This window comes from Cyrtonyx montezumae, unplaced genomic scaffold (assembly GCF_038088225.1).
Source record: "Cyrtonyx montezumae isolate F1298 unplaced genomic scaffold, pur_monq_1.0 scaffold_5, whole genome shotgun sequence".
NCBI classification, from domain to species: domain Eukaryota; kingdom Metazoa; phylum Chordata; class Aves; order Galliformes; family Odontophoridae; genus Cyrtonyx; species Cyrtonyx montezumae.
Genome location: NW_027072056.1, coordinates 8,916,946 through 8,934,337, shown reverse-complemented (window position 1 = coordinate 8,934,337; position 17,392 = coordinate 8,916,946). Strand labels below are relative to the sequence as shown.

Genomic DNA, 17,392 nt, shown 5'->3' with positions numbered 1-17,392 from the left:
GCCAATGCTTGGGACACTTTGAATGGTTTTAATGTTCCAAAGGACAAATGAGTGGTTACAATGATTACAAGTACGTTGCCTCTTCTCCTCACTATGAGACTGAGCGCAGTACAAGGCTGCGCTAGGCACAGGATGCAGGAGTCCCACAAACTCTTATTTCAGCTTCACTAACTCAACGTGTCCTGAACAAAAATACTTAGCCTGCATTGTTCATCTGTGTGAGAGCTCTAATACCTTTGAGAGAAGGGCAAAATAAACTAAATGGGAAACACTGCTGGACGTTAAGAGGTGTAGAGTTCAATCTATTGTTTTTCTTTTTGCTTAAAAGCTACTGATATATCTTCCTATGTTCGCATCCTAAAAGTCTGTCTCAAAGTCATGGCAAGATAGTTGTTAAGTATGTAAGTATGACAGAGAAATAAGCTGGGTTGTTTCCATAGTACAGATGCTTTTCCTATACAGAGGCACTTAGATTTTAGAATATGAAGAGAGTAATATGATTTTTTTAGCCATCTGAGTGAAAATACAAGGGAAGAGGGAGAAGATAAATAGACTTTTTCCCCTTACAGCTAGAGTGGAAAATGGTCATCCTCTAAGTAACCAAAGGACTGTATAGTAGAAGGATCTACAGGGCAAACATTCTACAAGCAGAGATGAGAATGGATCTTTTGTTGGTTTGCAGTAGTTTGGTCTCACTTCAGTGAAATCAAGAAGGCACCACTATATGCAGCTGCACTGTGTGCAAAAAGTGTGCGTGAGCTTCTTTGTACTCTGGAATTACCACCTGTCTACCTGTACATCCTTATGCAAGCAACCACACTGCATATCTGGTACTTTCAAACAAATATTTTTTGATTTCCATGTTTTATAGATGTTTTCTCTGCCAGAATCATTTTGGCAAGCATGGAAATTAACATTAAGCAAGCATTAAATCCAAATGCTAATGGATAATTAGCTCTGTCTTCTACAGGGTGCTGTTTTTTGTTAGTTTTTTTTTTTTATTCTGACTTGCTATCAGCCGATTCCAAACATCTTGTATAAGACATTGATCTAAAAAATCCTCTTTAACAATTTAAAGAACCAAATTATACTTTGTACAAAGAAGAACTACGTCCTTTATAACATTCCTAATATCGTATCTACCAAAAAGTGGAGGTGTGCATAGTAATTGTAACTGTTGGTTCCTCCAAAAAGAAGTAATAAAAGAAAAAGTAAATAGAAATTGTAACAGAAAAGCAACAACTGATGATTTTGTGTTTCCTTATTTCTTGCAAAATATATCAGGTCTCTACAAAAAAATAATATTCCAGTCTTTGCAACACATAATTTTTCAGATAGTGTTCATCTCTGTGCTCAGGAAAGGAAAACACTTGGGAATTACATAACTGCCTTCTTCCATCCCATGACAGCACACCAATACAATAGCAAGGTAGGAAATAAAACCCAGCCTGCTTTCCAAAGCCACTTGGAGATAAATCAATTGGAGGCTAAATAATAACAAAAAAAAAAAAATTAAAAAGTGGAGGAACACTACAGAGTATTACCTGACACTCAGCAAATTTCAGTTGGCAGTTGTGATCAGATGGGATCCCCCTCTCTCCCAGAAATTATAGGAAAGTGACTTTTCCATTATGTGCTTTATCGTGCAGGTGTCACAATTCCTACTCAAAGATGTTTTAAAAGAATGAAAGACAGAAGCTAAACGAAGATAAAACATTAGGCAATACAAGATTGTATGCAGAAGGCAGACATACACACTCCTACTTAAAATAATGTTCATTTCCTCCTCATTAGGATGTGCATGATTACACAGTTATGTCTTTAAACAGCTAAGAAATTTGTGAGCAAGCCTGGGTGAGTGCAAAATCCATCTGCCCTCAGACAGCTATTCTGAGTGCCTCCATGCAGCTCACTTGGCTGTTGGCTGCAGAAGTAAAGCTCCTTTAAAGTACTTAAAATGAGCAGTTGTATATAACGTACTTAAACATGCACCCAATGACAGAGTGAGAACATGAGGAACATACTAGGGGTGGAATTTCTTCTGAATATCTTCATACCTCCTTCTGTACCAGTCCCCAGCTCTGCATTCTTAAGCTTAACTTCTACTGGAAGTTACACCTAAATTACACACTGTTGGTTTGCCATGAGTGTTTTATTCTTCGAAATGAAAAATAAAAAATGAATGTTCACAGGCCCTGTGAAATGAATGACCCACTATATCTGTTCATACAGTGTCCATTTTGTCATCATGTCATTAGTGTATGACTTTTTTTTTTCCTAGCATAATAAAGAAAAAAATTGCCACCATCAATGAGAAGCAGGAACAGGGGTTTCTGTTTTGTTTAGAAATTTACTTTCTCAAAGTATCAGCATAAGTCAGAGAATGATCAGGAACTTCATGATGTAACATCTCTGAAATTACCTAGATCTCTTTTCCTTACAGCGTAGCAGGAAACTGGCTCAGGCTGAGGTTTCTAGCTCCTTTTCCAGAAAGATGCAGTCAAATCCTCAACTAAACGCCAAGATTTTTCATCTCTTTGTTCTTTCCTAAAGAACCTGGGAGCTACAAAAGCCTTGACTTCAGTCATCACTGTAGAATCTTCTGAACTTCCTTCTGTCACATGCAATAAGAGCCCAAATTAGGGGATGAGGCTTTTAGCCTTAGGGAGCACAGCAGGGAGCCTCACATCCCATTCACAGAGTTGTCCTGTAGCTACAGGTTTAAGAAACTCTTAAGGAAAGCAGACATTTTCCTGGTAGAATCTTGTCTAGGGGCAGAAGAAAGCTTAGACCAGAAGCAGTTTCAGCTTTGTTATTTCAGATATGATAAATTGGAAGCTAGGAAATTCTTGGTTTGTTTTAGAACAAACTCCTTAAACAACCAAAAGGTAGTTTTTTCTCCAGCCACACATACAAATTGTGTGTATATAACTGTGCAGAAAGATCAAAGTTTCCAGAACTTTGAAAACAGGAATGATAAAACTAAGAATCCAACTGACTCATGGGCAGAAAGATCATTATTTCCGTCTGCTGCTGTTTAACTTAGCAGAACAACAATTCTGCAGATGCATGGACTGGACTGTGAGCTTGTGCAGATGGGTGAGTGCAGAAGTACACAGAAGTACAGGTACTTCACCCAACACGCAAGGACTGGGGATGTTATTAACAGTTCTGATGTAGTGGTCTTCTCCTCCAGCTACTAACAGAAGATGTTAAACTGAGACTTTTCATGTTCTCCTCCACTGATGCTGTACCAACGTGGCTAATGTAAATTTTCCAAACGTTTAGGAAGAATCCATGTCAAATTTGGCAAAATGACAATTCCCACTTAAAATCAGTATATTCGTTACTTACACTGTAGAGAAGAATTTCCTGTCTTGTTTACTAAACAGTGTGTTTGGGGGAAGATACATCCTTCCAGGTTCTTTTTTTTTTGTTTGTTTGTTTCTTTACCTTTAACTCCTCTAGAAGTTGTTAAAAAAAAAAAACTTGTTGCTGTTTCATACTGGATTCTGAAAATCAACAGATTGACTTCAACTGGGGCAAAACCTAGATCTGTCAAAAGCTACAAAAAATTCGGCAAAAACATTGTCCCAAAGTAGCTGTGAATGTGTGTGCATAAAAATAGTTTGACAAAGTAGTTAATTTTGTTTAATTAAATATTTTTCTTTAAATTAAGAGTATACCCAGCATTACAGACTCAGTAAAAAAACATAATTGCAGTTTCTGTTTGCCTGTTTACCAACAGTAATAATTTCAGGCATAAATGAGAGTAATGTAATGGAAGAGTAAATCAAAGTTGAAGGAGGAGCAAATAAAGGAGAAGGGGGAAAAAAGGAAATTTCAGAGTTCATTCAAGCCTTTCTAATTATACAGTGGCATTTTAGGTTTTGAGAGCATATATTTAAGACGTCAAATCAACTGACTTGGTGAATCTTTTTAATGTGCATGAACAACATTCTCTAAGCATGGTAGGCAGGGTGATTCATGATTTCATTTTCAAAAGAAATACGTAGGATCTGAAATGGTGGTATCTTAGATGCTTATTTTATGGGTGCTTACACAAAATAATTCTCTAAAAATAGCCAGGAAGCAAGAGAGGGCAACACCAAAGTAAACCATTATGTAAAAGCTGATAGAACTGCAGGCCCACTCCTTTCAGGAAAGCATTTGGCAACAGAACCTCCTCTGATGGCTCTAACAGGCTTAAACAGAGAGACAGAGGAGTCCAGTGTCCTCACACATCCATCTCAGCCTTTCACAGCAAGACTCCATCAGCAGAAAAAAAAAAAACGTTGGACTTCAGCTTTTTTCAAGCTGAGATTTAAGCCCTGATGGTGTGCGGGAGACAGGTGAGAAGAGAAAAGGCTAGAGGCCTTTATCAGGAGACAGACAGTGCTGACAGCAGGAAAAGAAGCTACTGGTGCTTCTACCCCACCAGTATTCTTTCTATCTGATGCATTTGACATGCTGCACAAAGCTACCATTCTGAGTGCTAGAGATTAGATGGTAATTTCCAATCATAGCATAGTTTACAAAGACATGTAATCTGCGTGAGTCCATTTGACAGTTTCTGGCTGGCATCTGTCTAATTTTTTAGTAGTTTAAGTGTAGGAACTTTTATCTCTGGGACGTGTTTCATGAATTTAGGTGGTGCTGGGAGACTGTAAGTACGCTGTCTAGATGTGATCTCAAACCTGGTGGCACAACAAAGAAATGACACATGGCTACAGCTTCACCAACATTCTACTGAAGGAACAGTGTCCATCACAGTTTACATCTCAAGAGGCTAAAAAGCTAAACTTGAAATGTTAGTACATAGGTAAGCAGGCTTTTTTAATTTTTAATCCCAATGCTCACTTAACCAATCAGAAATTCAGCTGTTTAACTTCATAAGCACAACAACAGATATACTTCTTTTTTTAGTAATCTTGCTGCTTCAGTGCTCTACCTATTTATAACATGCATAACAGCTGGGGCAGAACTGTCCTGGAATTCATAAAGTATGTCTGAGCCGACAGATGCTATGCAAGTCTCCTTTAGCAGAAACAGAGGTCAGTCATTACAGATTTCGTTTGATGTGACTGAAGATGTTGGCAAACCATATATTATCATGATTATAGAACTCCAGTCAGAAATTAAGAAAACAGATTTGTGAGCCACAGCAGGAACAATGCCCACAGCAAAAGACTGAGCTAGGGAAGTTGGAGAATTGTCCCTTGGTTTGAAACATACTGTTGTGGATCCACAAAGCAGAGGGCATTTCTGCTGATTCTAGATTGACCCTCAACTCTGGCCCTGATATTTCAGTTTTTCGTGTTAATAATGTCCTAGTCGTTCTTGTACTGTCTTCCCTACAGAGGAAACCACTAGCTTTACTGTTAAGAGTTCGGTTCACGTGAAAAAAAATCTCTGAAGAATCACTCTGTTCTGTTACAGAATAACAGGATTTTATTTTTTCTTTTTAAACTTGTTCTTCAGCTTAATATAGAGATCTACAAAGTGACTGTTAGACATTGTCAGTAAGGTCTCTGGAGCTAAGAACAGTGACAGAACTATTTCCATTAAAATTGTAACTTCTGTTGCTTGTAACTGTAGCACTGGCATTCAGCTCACAAAAGATCCATCTGTCACAGAAAGGGTGAAGTACTGGCTTTCATAGAGGAAAAAGTATCAGTCTTGCTTTAAAACCTTGATCTTATAACCCAAGAAGCAAGAAAAACACTGGAGCAAAGATGAACTTGAGGGGGAAAGGAAGGAGTTTAAGGAATTGTCCTAATCAGATTTTATAAATCGATTTTATTCTTAATGTATCATACTGAGCATCACTGTGAGGAGGTAAGCATTACTAAGTAACAAAAGGTAAGAATTAGCTCACTCAGTTAAAAATATATACACACACTTTTCCAGATAATTCTGTCTTCTACTCTAATGGTTTACCATGTAAGTTATATAACACACAATTTATTCTCTCCAGCTATGAATATATTTCTGCTTTGGTACTACCTGCTCAGTCATAAACCCTAGAGACTTGGAACAGTTGGAACTTGTGGCTAATCAGTCTCACATAGTCACTGCTATGGAGCACTTACACTTGACATCTCTGTTCAGCAAAATCATTTGCATTTTTATATTAGGCTTCCCAGCATTTACTTCAACTCTCTAAGCACTGAAAAAGCCATTTGTGCACCACAGAGCTGTTTAACATCCACAGATAAGAAGAATGAATTAATGCACTTATTAAAAAAAAGCAACTTAAAAGAATTCTATGTAACATACAAATGACTTCTCACTGCTTCATAGTAGCATAGTATAATTTGTACAAACTAGGTGTGTTAAGTAGACAAATACTCATCTTCCCAGAAATCTGAACATTCATTTGATCATGCACCATCAATGTTCTATATGTACTGAATATCACAACAGTTCCCCACTTCAGTTTTTAAGATTAAAATTAAAGACATCTCATTGGCTTTATAGACTATGGGCTGTTAAATTTCTTGGCTTACCAAGACTGACCTGGACAATTAGCAACTCAAGGCTGACTCCCTGGAGTCTTTCACCTTGATTTCATTGTTGAACAGATCATTTTCCAAGCCATTAAATGGTTTATATTCTTTGGTGTCTTTGTGGTTAACTATAGGGCAGGCTCTGTTAAATAACAGTTAAAACTTCTTGTCTTTTTGACAACTGAAAGTTTCAATATTTCTGTGAAATCATTTCTCTAGAAGCTTCTAAAATTTGGAAGCACTCTTCTGTGAAGTTTTGGTTTTGGCTTCCTGGAGCAGCCCTTTAACTGACATATTGTTCTAGTCTGTACTGAGTTTTCAGTAACAAGTGCTAGCCTGACTTGCTGAGCAGGAGGTCAAAGAAAGCAGTAAAAGAAGGAGCAGGACTGGCTTCTGTGCCACCCACAAATTGGTCTCACATCCATACTCATCATTTTGCTGAGAAACAAATCCTCATGGAAAATAACATCCCCTGTCAGTGTCTGACTGAACCATAATTTTTCCATGCCGACAGTCTTCATGCACAGGAAATTAAAAAAGACAAAACTAACTTACATAAAGATAAATTATGGTATTGATTATGACTTATTGTTTTAGATTTATCACTGCTTTTTTCAGGCTGTCCTTAAAATGAGATTTCTCAGCTTTGTTAGCTGTCACATTTATATTATCTAGTCCTCTGAGATTGTACTTGACATTTAAATTTACACAGAAAATAAGCAAGCATAGGGCCTACCAAGAATTTAATTTAAGAGGAATAGTGTTCACATAAGTCTTTATGGGAATGTACATGACACAAGCAGGCTTTTTTCAAGAAAGCCGTACCAGACCTAGATACAAAAAAGTTCCAAGGATCCCCAAAATTATGAGATTATTTAATTAGTCATTATTGAGAGGGTACCCTCGTGACTCTTTTGAGCACAAAGTTAATCATAGCAACTTCGTAGAAATTAGGAAACTCGTGAAGTGTAATTTTTAAAGAACAGTTAGCTTAATAGTTACGGGGCCCATACAACAAGCTATAGAACATAAGCTGTCCAAGTGATTTTGTTTAGCTTTATGTGGGAATAATTCATTCAAGCAAAAATGAACGCAAGGAGGTCTTACAGTCAGCATTCTGAAAAGTATGAAAACAAATAATCTTTGAAAAAACCTAAAAATTGATGCCTGCCTTGCTAGAATCCACTGCAAAAGGCACTTTTTTGCCACAGTAATATCCGTAAATATGTATATATAAATAATATATATGTAAATGTCATTGGTCATTTTCAAAGAGGAAAAGATTACTGAAAATTTCTTGACAAAGCATGGCACACTGCCACTTCACTTTTTCCTGTGGATTACAGTTTGCCTCAACTCAGATGAACGAAGTAAAGCAATATTTTTATCTTGAGCTTTTGTTGACTTCAGCTCCAAAGGGAGCCCAACATTCAGCTGTACTTCCTACAAAACAGACACTTTCCATTCTGGTAAGCAGTGACTTGGATGAAGTGGATTTGGTTGCTGTGCTGTGGAGAAGTTACAGGGATTTAAACTATCTTTCTAAAGCCAGGAGACTAACTTAGCTCTAATAAATGTTTACAGCAACTGTATTGGTCTTCTAACTTTTGCACAGATGAAATTAAGATGAAAAGATCTCAGTATTCCAAAACTGCCATCACATCACAGTTATTGCTAAAAGCAGGAATGAATGAGATCAGATGCTCCATAAAATTCTTAAAAACAACTGTCAAAGCAATCAGAGTTACTGTAAAATTTCACAACCCTCTGCACAAACTGTACCTTCACAGTTGTACTTCAAAAAAAAAAAAAAAAGATGAAGCGTTCAGTAAGAAAATAGCATATAAGAAACAGCGTACAACCTGAGAACAGAGATATAAGATACAAAGGAAAATAAACTCTAAGCTTTTAATTTCTCCTTTCCTGGGCAGAACGCTATCTATAATAGATGCTAACCTTTAAACTGAATGAAGTCACTACTGAGCATCACCAGGGCAAGCATAAGGTGCTAAGTACAGCACAATTTGAACCTGCATTCTGTGCTATGGAGATACAGTCACTGCTTCAGTTCTTTGCCCTTGAGGACTGCATTCTCATCGGTTCTCAAAATGGGTTTGTATCCAGAACTGCTACCAGCCTTCGGCTCACATTTGTTCAGCTTTCCCACGACACAGTTGTGTCCCACATATCCTCAGGCTTTGGAATTTAAACAGTGTTTTTCCTCTGCACCCAACAACTACCTTCTCAGAATTTTTTTTTCCCCTTCTATGGTCTCTCCTGAGGCTAATTATTTTTTCCCCACTTTGTTAGTAGGAAACTAAACATGAGGTTTGTGGGCACATTACAGTGCAGGCTCAAAGTATTTCCTCTAACTCCCTGCTAGGCTGTCTGAATTGGCACCCTGCCTATCTAACTAGGCTTTGCCCTATGAGAGAAGATGAGGAAGAAGAGTAGCACAAACCCGGGACATAAAGCCTCTGTCAGCTTAGTTTCTGGACAGCATTTACATGATAATACCAATTAGCACAGCACAGAGCACAGCAAGTTCTGCACAGCTCCCCTACAAAACCACATGCATGCACAGAATTTTGGCCTACGCATAAGTGCGTGGCACCACATCCTGGCTGATTGTGGCCCTGGGGCAGCTAGTTTAGAGCTGTGGCTGATCAGCTGTGTGTACACAGGAACATTGTTTGGGCCACCTGAATTTTCTCCTGGCACCGTTACAGAGTTTTGATACTTCATACACTCATACACCACAGATTGAAAATTACAAGACAGATTAGAAATTAAGAAACTGCGCTGAACTGTCCTTTAGGCTGCAAAGTCATGAGCTCAGGTGTTAGAAAATGGGAGAGATGAAGTTTTCTGCCTCTGTAATTGTGGATCTTTTTGAAGTTTTCCTGCTCAGTGATTCAGGCATAGATCCTGTGCTATGCAAATGTGAGCATACAAGGAGGTGGAATTAAGGTTGCTTAAAGCCATCTGCATATAGTCCTAATTTTCAAATCTCAACTCTTCAGTTTAAATTTCTTTATTTTTAAATAAATATTGACATCTTATTGAAGGGTGTGATACCTAGTGTATGTGTATTTGGATTTTAGGGGAATAAAAACCTCATACAGCACTTCAAATGTTGATTGCATCCCTTTCTGGAAAAGGTCAAGGTATAAGACTGTGGCTCTCACTTGTGTACCAGTTATGAACAAGGAACAGAACTTATCCCAGTGAGAGGAGCCACGTACTAAATTTTCAGTTCCTGTTTCTTCCACAAGAAGCAGGAAGAGCTTCATAGGAGAAGAGGAACCATATATGTCAAAGTTGTTTCTCTTCAAAAAGTGCCAGCAGCTTTTAGCCATTACAACACTGTGGCATCAGCTACTTTGTTGTAGTAGGACAAGCCCCAAGTTAGTGTTTTGGCATAGAAGAGGATTGAAAAAGACTAGACTTTCATCTTAAAAATAATTGTTCAATAATAACATCAGAACAAAAACCACATGCTAGAGCTTCTTTCAGTCTCACCTAAAGCTATAAAACATCTCACAGGAAACTGCTTCCTTATTACCAAGTGTTGACATAGACAAAAGAGGTACTAATGCTTCTTAAAACAAATAGCAAAAAGTAGTTTAGCAGTCTCTTAGCTAGTGGAAATAGTGCAAAACTGATATAGATGTCATCCTAAACTTTATAGTTAAAAAAATGCAATTTTAAATAAATAGGGAATATATACAGTTATTAGTAGATTATCTGAGAGTTTCTTTATTAGCATCACTGAGCTTTTTCATGTAGGAAGTATTAATAAACTAGTTAATGCCAACCCTGATGAATTCAGCCTGAAACAAAGTAAAAAAGCAAAACTGACTATGTTTCCTTGCTTGTCTTGCATCAGTACCCAGAAACAACTTGAAATTGCTCAACTGTTCCAGAGTGTGAGAACAGTGTTCCATTTCCAGCAGTTCCCTAAGGCCACTGTGCCATCTGTCAATGATGACAATACATTATATGTTTTCTATATTGTATCCTTAAGAAATAATTTATATATAGGTACTTAACATTCTTAATACTTTGAAAGTGCAAACAATGGATGCTGAGGTTTCTGCATATTTTCACACTTACACAAGAGTAGATTTCAGCACCTAAAACTGTTGTTCTGGAGAATTTACCCTTAGCAGTCACAGAAATCCTCACACAAAATAGGAAAAAGTTAAAAAATAAAAAAATAAATAAGAGTCCCCATGTGTAAGTTTTATATGATCCTTCTTGAGAACCAAAGCTCAGTACGTTGGTGGTGATAATCTGCCTGGCCCTGACCTAGGAGAAATGCTTGGAGAGTTCCATGAAGAGGATGCTGAGCAATTCCAGCTCATTCACATGCAAGAATCTGCAGAGCAAAATGAATGCTGTTGACAGTGTGATAGTGTATTAAATGGTTTCCAGATCTACAGCACGTCACTTCCAGTCAGTTCGCAGACTCTAGTTTTGGGTGCAGTAGTACAGTTCATCACAAGCAAAGCATTGCTCTCGCTTGACCAACTAGGATTTCTACTATGGAAGCAGAAATGACCTAAAGGTTAACTGTTAGGTTAGGTAGGCAGAAAATAGGTTTTTCAATCTAGTCATCTCTTCATGCACCTTTAATAACTAATAAAACATCTCCAAGAACAAGTATCCTTACAGTGACTGTCCCTGACTGTAACAGTGCTGCAGAGCCTCCTTAGGGTGGAGATGTACAATTAATGTAGGATAGTCACTTAGTCTTCCCACTTCCTCAAAGCAGGGCTAATCTTCAAACAAATAGAAAATAAAAAAAGTGAAATCAATTCTTCCATTCCTTTCAATGCTGTGAAACTATTTTTGTGTAAAAATAATTTAATTGCCTACAATTAAATCCATAAAATCCATAGAGGAGGAAAATGGTAAGATTTGAAACTGACAAGACTGCAATAAATCAATGTCAACAGAACTTGACAAGTGTATTTGGAAACTAGATTCAGCACTGTCGTGCATTACATAATCATTTCATTGAATTCTGAAAATAGAAATTAAACAGATGACAGAAACAGAATACGATGTTAATTAACAAATACTCCTGTAAGTATTGTTATTTCTTCTCCTGAGGCATTAGTGAGCTACTTGCCATCCACACCACATGAAACAGGGATGATTTTTTGGCTGCATGGAACAGGCACAGTGTAGCAGTGTGGCGTAGCAGTCTTCACCACTGCTAGAAGTACTCATGTATAACACGTAGTTGTATAAAATGGTAATTCTTGTATGTCATTTACTACCTAGTTAGAGTGTTTGGAACAGTTGCCTGAACATGCATGCTTGCCAACAGATTTTTCACAAAGCCTTTGCACTTAATCAGCTGCAAAATTAGACCTCTCTTAGGCCTTGGAAACAAAGCTCCTAAACAAGAGCTCTGCCTTCAGCGTGGCTGTGAGTGTTCTTGAGGGCTAGAAACCAGACATACAGCTACCAGCACCTCTCCCCCAACTGTCAAACAGAGGGCGTCCTGAGCACAAGCACTGTCATGCACCTGCAGACGTAAAACCATGCATCGCTGGATCTTTTGTGTGTACCAAAGCAAATGTGCACCACCTATTGCCTGCATGTAGTACGACCACATGTAAAATCCCAGTGGAAAGAGATTTGTTTTCTGTATAACAAACTGTAATGTGTTCAGGACATTATGCAACTACCACACTGCATTGATAGAGTTTTTTAAAACTCTGTGGATTCTATATTTTATAACTATCTCTTAAAATTTAGCCAGCAACAAAACACAAGTGAAAGTGGTAGATCATGACTGTTGATAGTGTTAGAGAAACGCATTTTCTTTAAATTGAGTAAGTGTTAAAAACATGTTTTTTAAGTTCACATAAGGATGCATAAGTTATTAAGCCATTTTTAAGGGCAAAAAGCTTGCTTTCTGAGTTTTGGTTTCTCTTGTTTCACAATGGGAGGCCTGGCTGGATCTTTCCATCTGCTGCACTAGCTGTTATTGCAGATGGTCATAATCTGCACATATGCTATGGGCATATATAAACTAAAATCAGCATTGTCTTGGGTTATAAGCAAGCACACAAAATGATCTCTGGTGCCTAACAAGAACATTGGTAAAAGATAATTCAGAGCATTTTACTTTCCTAGCAGAATTTTACATGGAGTTTAGGAAATAAATATTTAATGTTCACTGTGTACTGGGGAGAGGGGAGTGAATGGAAAGAGGTGAAAGGGAAACAAATACTCTGAGCTCAGAGAACAGAAAACCTGGATAAGCAATTTGGATTTTGGCTTTAGCTCAGCCTGAATCTGTGCCAAACTTTGGCTTAAGCTGAAACACCCTAAAGTCTCTCAAATTCCTGACGAGATAATCTACAACATCCAGAAGCAATACAGTTATCCTGGCTTCAAAGTCCATGCTTTTAACTCAAAGAAAGCTGGAGGAGAGGATTCCATTTCTGAAAGTTACAAAATGGCTTTCTAGTCACGTAAAGAAAATAAAGCATATTCAGAAACAAAATGATCTTCAGATCTGAAACTGCTATTTAAGCCAGTCGTTCTACCATTAAATGACTGTTGAAACTGATGGTGATTAGAGAAGGGACAGAAGACCTTGCAGTTAAAAACTGTACATTCCTATGAATCACAGGTAAACCTAACAGATAAGAAGCTGTTCTGCCACCTATTGTAGTTCCTGGTTAGCATTACTGAAATCTTCTACTTATTAATCAGTGTTTGTAAAAGAAAAAAAAAAATAACTTCCATAAAGCCTGCAGCCCCACATTTCTTATCAGGAAGCATTTCCCTTACTCAGAAGGATTTTACATATATGTACACCAGTGTTTGCACTTATTAAACATTTAGCAACAGGTTGCTGAAAAGAATTCATGGGAAAAGCGAGACATGAGATTTCATCTGAAATGACTAAATATATTTTTAACATTTCCTTTATCTCTTTGTATAGCTTTTGTATTACAGTCTATCAGTAACATTTGCCCATTCATCAGACAAGCTAACTGCTGAAAAACGATGGCTCTTCCTTCTAACATTTTTTTTCTTCTTTCTTAGCAGTCCTCTGCCATTCTCCTTGCTAGCCTTTCTTGTATTATGAAAAAGCCTCACACATTCAGCTGCAAGAGTAGAAAAGGAACGTGTATCGACTTTGAAAGGATTACTACCATTACAGCATGACTAACCTACTGTTTTCTTTCTTATTACAGGTTTGTTTTGTGAATTTAGATGCAAACAGAGATGATTGCAGCAATGAACAAGTGAAACAGGTAACACTTCAGGTTCTAATAGTATGCACGGCAGGTATAGATTCACCAGGACTTCCCAAAACAAACTCAGAGCAAAATTCTATGGACAATTCAAAGCCAAACTTGAGCTTTTACAGAAAGCAACGCAACAGGAATCTTACATCTTTTTAACACCTACTTATTCCTATCCCAGAAACAGCTACTGTATTATTGCAGCCTGTGAATTGACAGCATTTATTCTCTCAGTGAACTTCTTGCTCAGCCTTGGTTTTGTCAGAGACACAATCATGGATGCATCATACACCTAATTGTTTAATTTGATCCAATACTAAATCAAAATCATTCAAATCCTTTGTTGCTACCACCAAAATTCTGACACTTCAATCAACTATCACAGTCAAACTGCAGGTGGTGTGAAGGGAGGACTAGGTAAAACAAAAAGTGTTTGACCTGCTTAACTGAAAGTTTAGAGGGGTAGAAAAAGGAATTACATATGCATGTAGGCTGCTCTGAAAGTAGTGCCTTTTATTTATTTTCATAGAAACAACAGATACTAAGATCAAAATAATTCTATTTGATTGAACAAATTCTCAGCTACAGAACTCTGTTTTTCAGCAGTCACTGCCATTAGTTATGCATTTTCACCAGCTATGAAGAAGAGCCTGCATGCCACACAGAAAACTACACCGGTGACAGTGATCCACTGTTTCACAGCTGCTATAATGGTGTCATTACTAGGAAAATGTTGCCCACACAATCCATCTTTGTGGGAGTCAGAACGTGCCAAATCCAGACTATACAGTGGATGTGGTACCAGCCAAGAGTAGCAGGATTCCTCATGAACTTCAAACTGGTATGGAGCCTAGCATTGTCGTGTTGCAAGAGAGATTGTCCTCTTCTCTGACTTGACTCCAGAAGTTCAAGCTTTCACCTTAATCAACATCAAAATTCCAGGAAATCCAGAAGGATCACCTCTTTCCTATGCCAAAAAGATAGCGCACTTTGCTTTATCTGCTAAGGGCTACATCTTGAATTACCCACTGAAGAAAAAATTCATGTGTCACCATTTCACAGACTGCCACTTTGATTCTGGCTCATAGAGGTGACACTAAATCCCATCACTGGTAATGATGTAGTCCCAGAAACTTTCACCTTCAGCCTCATCTCAGTTCAGATGGCTCTGGCAAACTTACATAGAGTTCTTTTCATTCCTGTATGAGCATTTGTGGGACACGTGAAGCAAACTTTGTGGTATTCCAGTGTTACTATCACCATTTCCAATGCATTGAAGCTGATACTCAGCTCTGTACACAGTTTCCTGGCTGCAGCCCACCAATTCACATGAACAAACTGATGAAGATCCTCTTCATTTTATGGTGCAACAGCTGTACATGAGCATCTAGAACATTGTCTTTCATGTTGCTGTCACCACTACCAAAATGTACCACCCACCACCTCTCCACAAATGTTGGCAAGTGTCAGTGAATGTCAATAGGTGAATTTTTTCCTTCATGAAGGAATTCAGTTACACACCTTTGCTTCATAAACACTTCCATATCAGACATCATTTTGTCGAACTGTCCCTTTGTGCCATCTGTCACACTGCAATAAGACATAACAGAATATAGGTGGAAGGTTCAACCTCTACTGCCATTCCACCAACATCTGCTTCCAAAATTGCGGGCCAACATAGTAAAACAGGAGGCTTTATTTTCAGAGCAGCCCTTGTATATATAATTATAATATATATAATATATACATAATACATGCATAAAGAAAAAAGCCTGGTTACTTTACAGTTCCTAAAATTAACTATATAAAAATATCCTGAAATCTGAAGAGTCATCTTTTAAAATAATCAGTTTTGAATTTACAACCTCCTTTATTAGTTCATTCTCATCATTCTGGCTTGGTGCCTTTAATTGACAGCTCTCTTCTAGCAGCAGTCTGTGGTAAGTGAGCAAAGGTTATGTTTCCTGACTGTTCAGGGAGATCCTCAGTGAAGTACTGAGGTTCATTTGTGGAAATATTTTAGCTCACAGAAGGACAACCAACACAGGGACCTAGTTGCATACTGCAAGTCATAAATTAGCTGGAACTGTTCTTCTATTTTCTACATCCCGAGTCTCTGGGAATTCAAACGTCAAAATAAGTACCGCTTTATGCAGCAGAAAGACTTTTCTGTTGCATCAGCAGGTCAACTGCAGAACAGTCCGAGAGGTTTATTTTTACTGAATCCACAGAAATATTAGTGGTTTTCTAATAATCATTGCTCTCACTGCAAGGAAGAAAAGCTATATGAAATGAGAAGAACTGAGAAAGTATCAAACATCTCATACTCAATTTTAGAGACCAGGTAACTGTAAAAGCTAAGTTAAGCTACCTGTATGCAGCTAACTCTTCATTACAACCAAAAGGCAAGGAACTGAAATAAAAGATAGTCAAGAGTCATGATAAAATAATTAATAAACCTGATACAATGCAGAAATTTAGGATGTAGAAGACGAAGATATGTGGAAAAATGTATGTGATAACAGAAAAGTTATAATTTTAAAAGAGAAAAGGATGAGAAATTTTCAGTTTGACGCTTCAGTATAGCACAGAATTGAAACATTGAATTTTGTTAGAGTAAATTTAATTACACTGATCTTCAGATGAGGCAAAGTATTTATAAGCAAATTGTTCCCCAAAGTTGAATTAGATTTGCTAAGGCAGAAAGGCTTTTTGTATCTATTTAATTCACTCTGAGGAGGGGAAAAAAAAGTACTGCAAGCTAATCATTTTGAAGATGAAAAGGAAGAGATGAGGTATAATTGAATAGCACAGTAAATAAGGCATGGGGCTGAACCTGAGGTCTGTGTTCCCTTAGTGGTTCTGCCACTTTGATGAGCTGTGTTCATGTAGAAAAACTGAGGTTGTATTTAGCCCCTCTGTAGAGGGCTGTCCCTGAATCATTGTTCATAAAGCACATTATGATCTATGGCAAAAAAGAACTGCAAGTACTCTTAAATCAGGTATTATCCTCCTGGGTTGGGCTCTGTATGTTAAAGAACAGGGATGTCCTGGTACAGCAGTGGGGACGCCTGGCATAACAGAGGTGCAGATCTCCTATGTTACAAAGTGTCACTGATGTGATTACTGCCATCTACTGCTCTAGCAAATAAGACAGAAAATGATGGCGTTATTTCAAAGCAAAGATCACGCCCACTGGAGCAGCAAAGAAGTGCATATTCTGTTTTCATTACTTTGTTACTTCATATTTAGTATCACATTAGTTCAATTAGCAATTTTCAGCTAACTTTCCCTTTGGTTTCTTGGTCATATGCCTGGAGGAAAACAAAGGTTTGCTCTATTCTCCCTACCATACTTACTATCTAAACTGGGTGAGATTCAATAGAAGATACATTGTTCTCACAGTCTCTCAGAAACTTTCTAGCAATAGAAAGACCAAGCATTTAGTTGTGCAAAGACAGATGTGAAGTGACAGACTGGGCTACTGGACTGTTGGGCAGAAATTTATACTACCCCAGTGGTCATGTCTCAGTAGCTCAAAAGAATGTGCATTTTAACACTTCCAGTTCTACTTATGATGAACTCAAAGTAGTAAGCTTAAGCTTT

At 37.7% G+C, this 17,392-nt stretch overlaps 1 protein-coding gene across 1 annotated transcript in view; it reads left to right on the top strand.

Annotated features, from left to right (window-relative positions):
* Nucleotides 1–17,392, top strand: part of SPHKAP (SPHK1 interactor, AKAP domain containing) — a 52,053-nt gene that overhangs the window by 18,289 nt on the left and 16,372 nt on the right. The window contains exon 5 of the mRNA XM_065748409.1: nt 13,736–13,795. Coding sequence (XP_065604481.1) covers nt 13,736–13,795 — 60 coding nt within the window. The remainder of the gene's footprint in view (nt 1–13,735; nt 13,796–17,392) is intronic.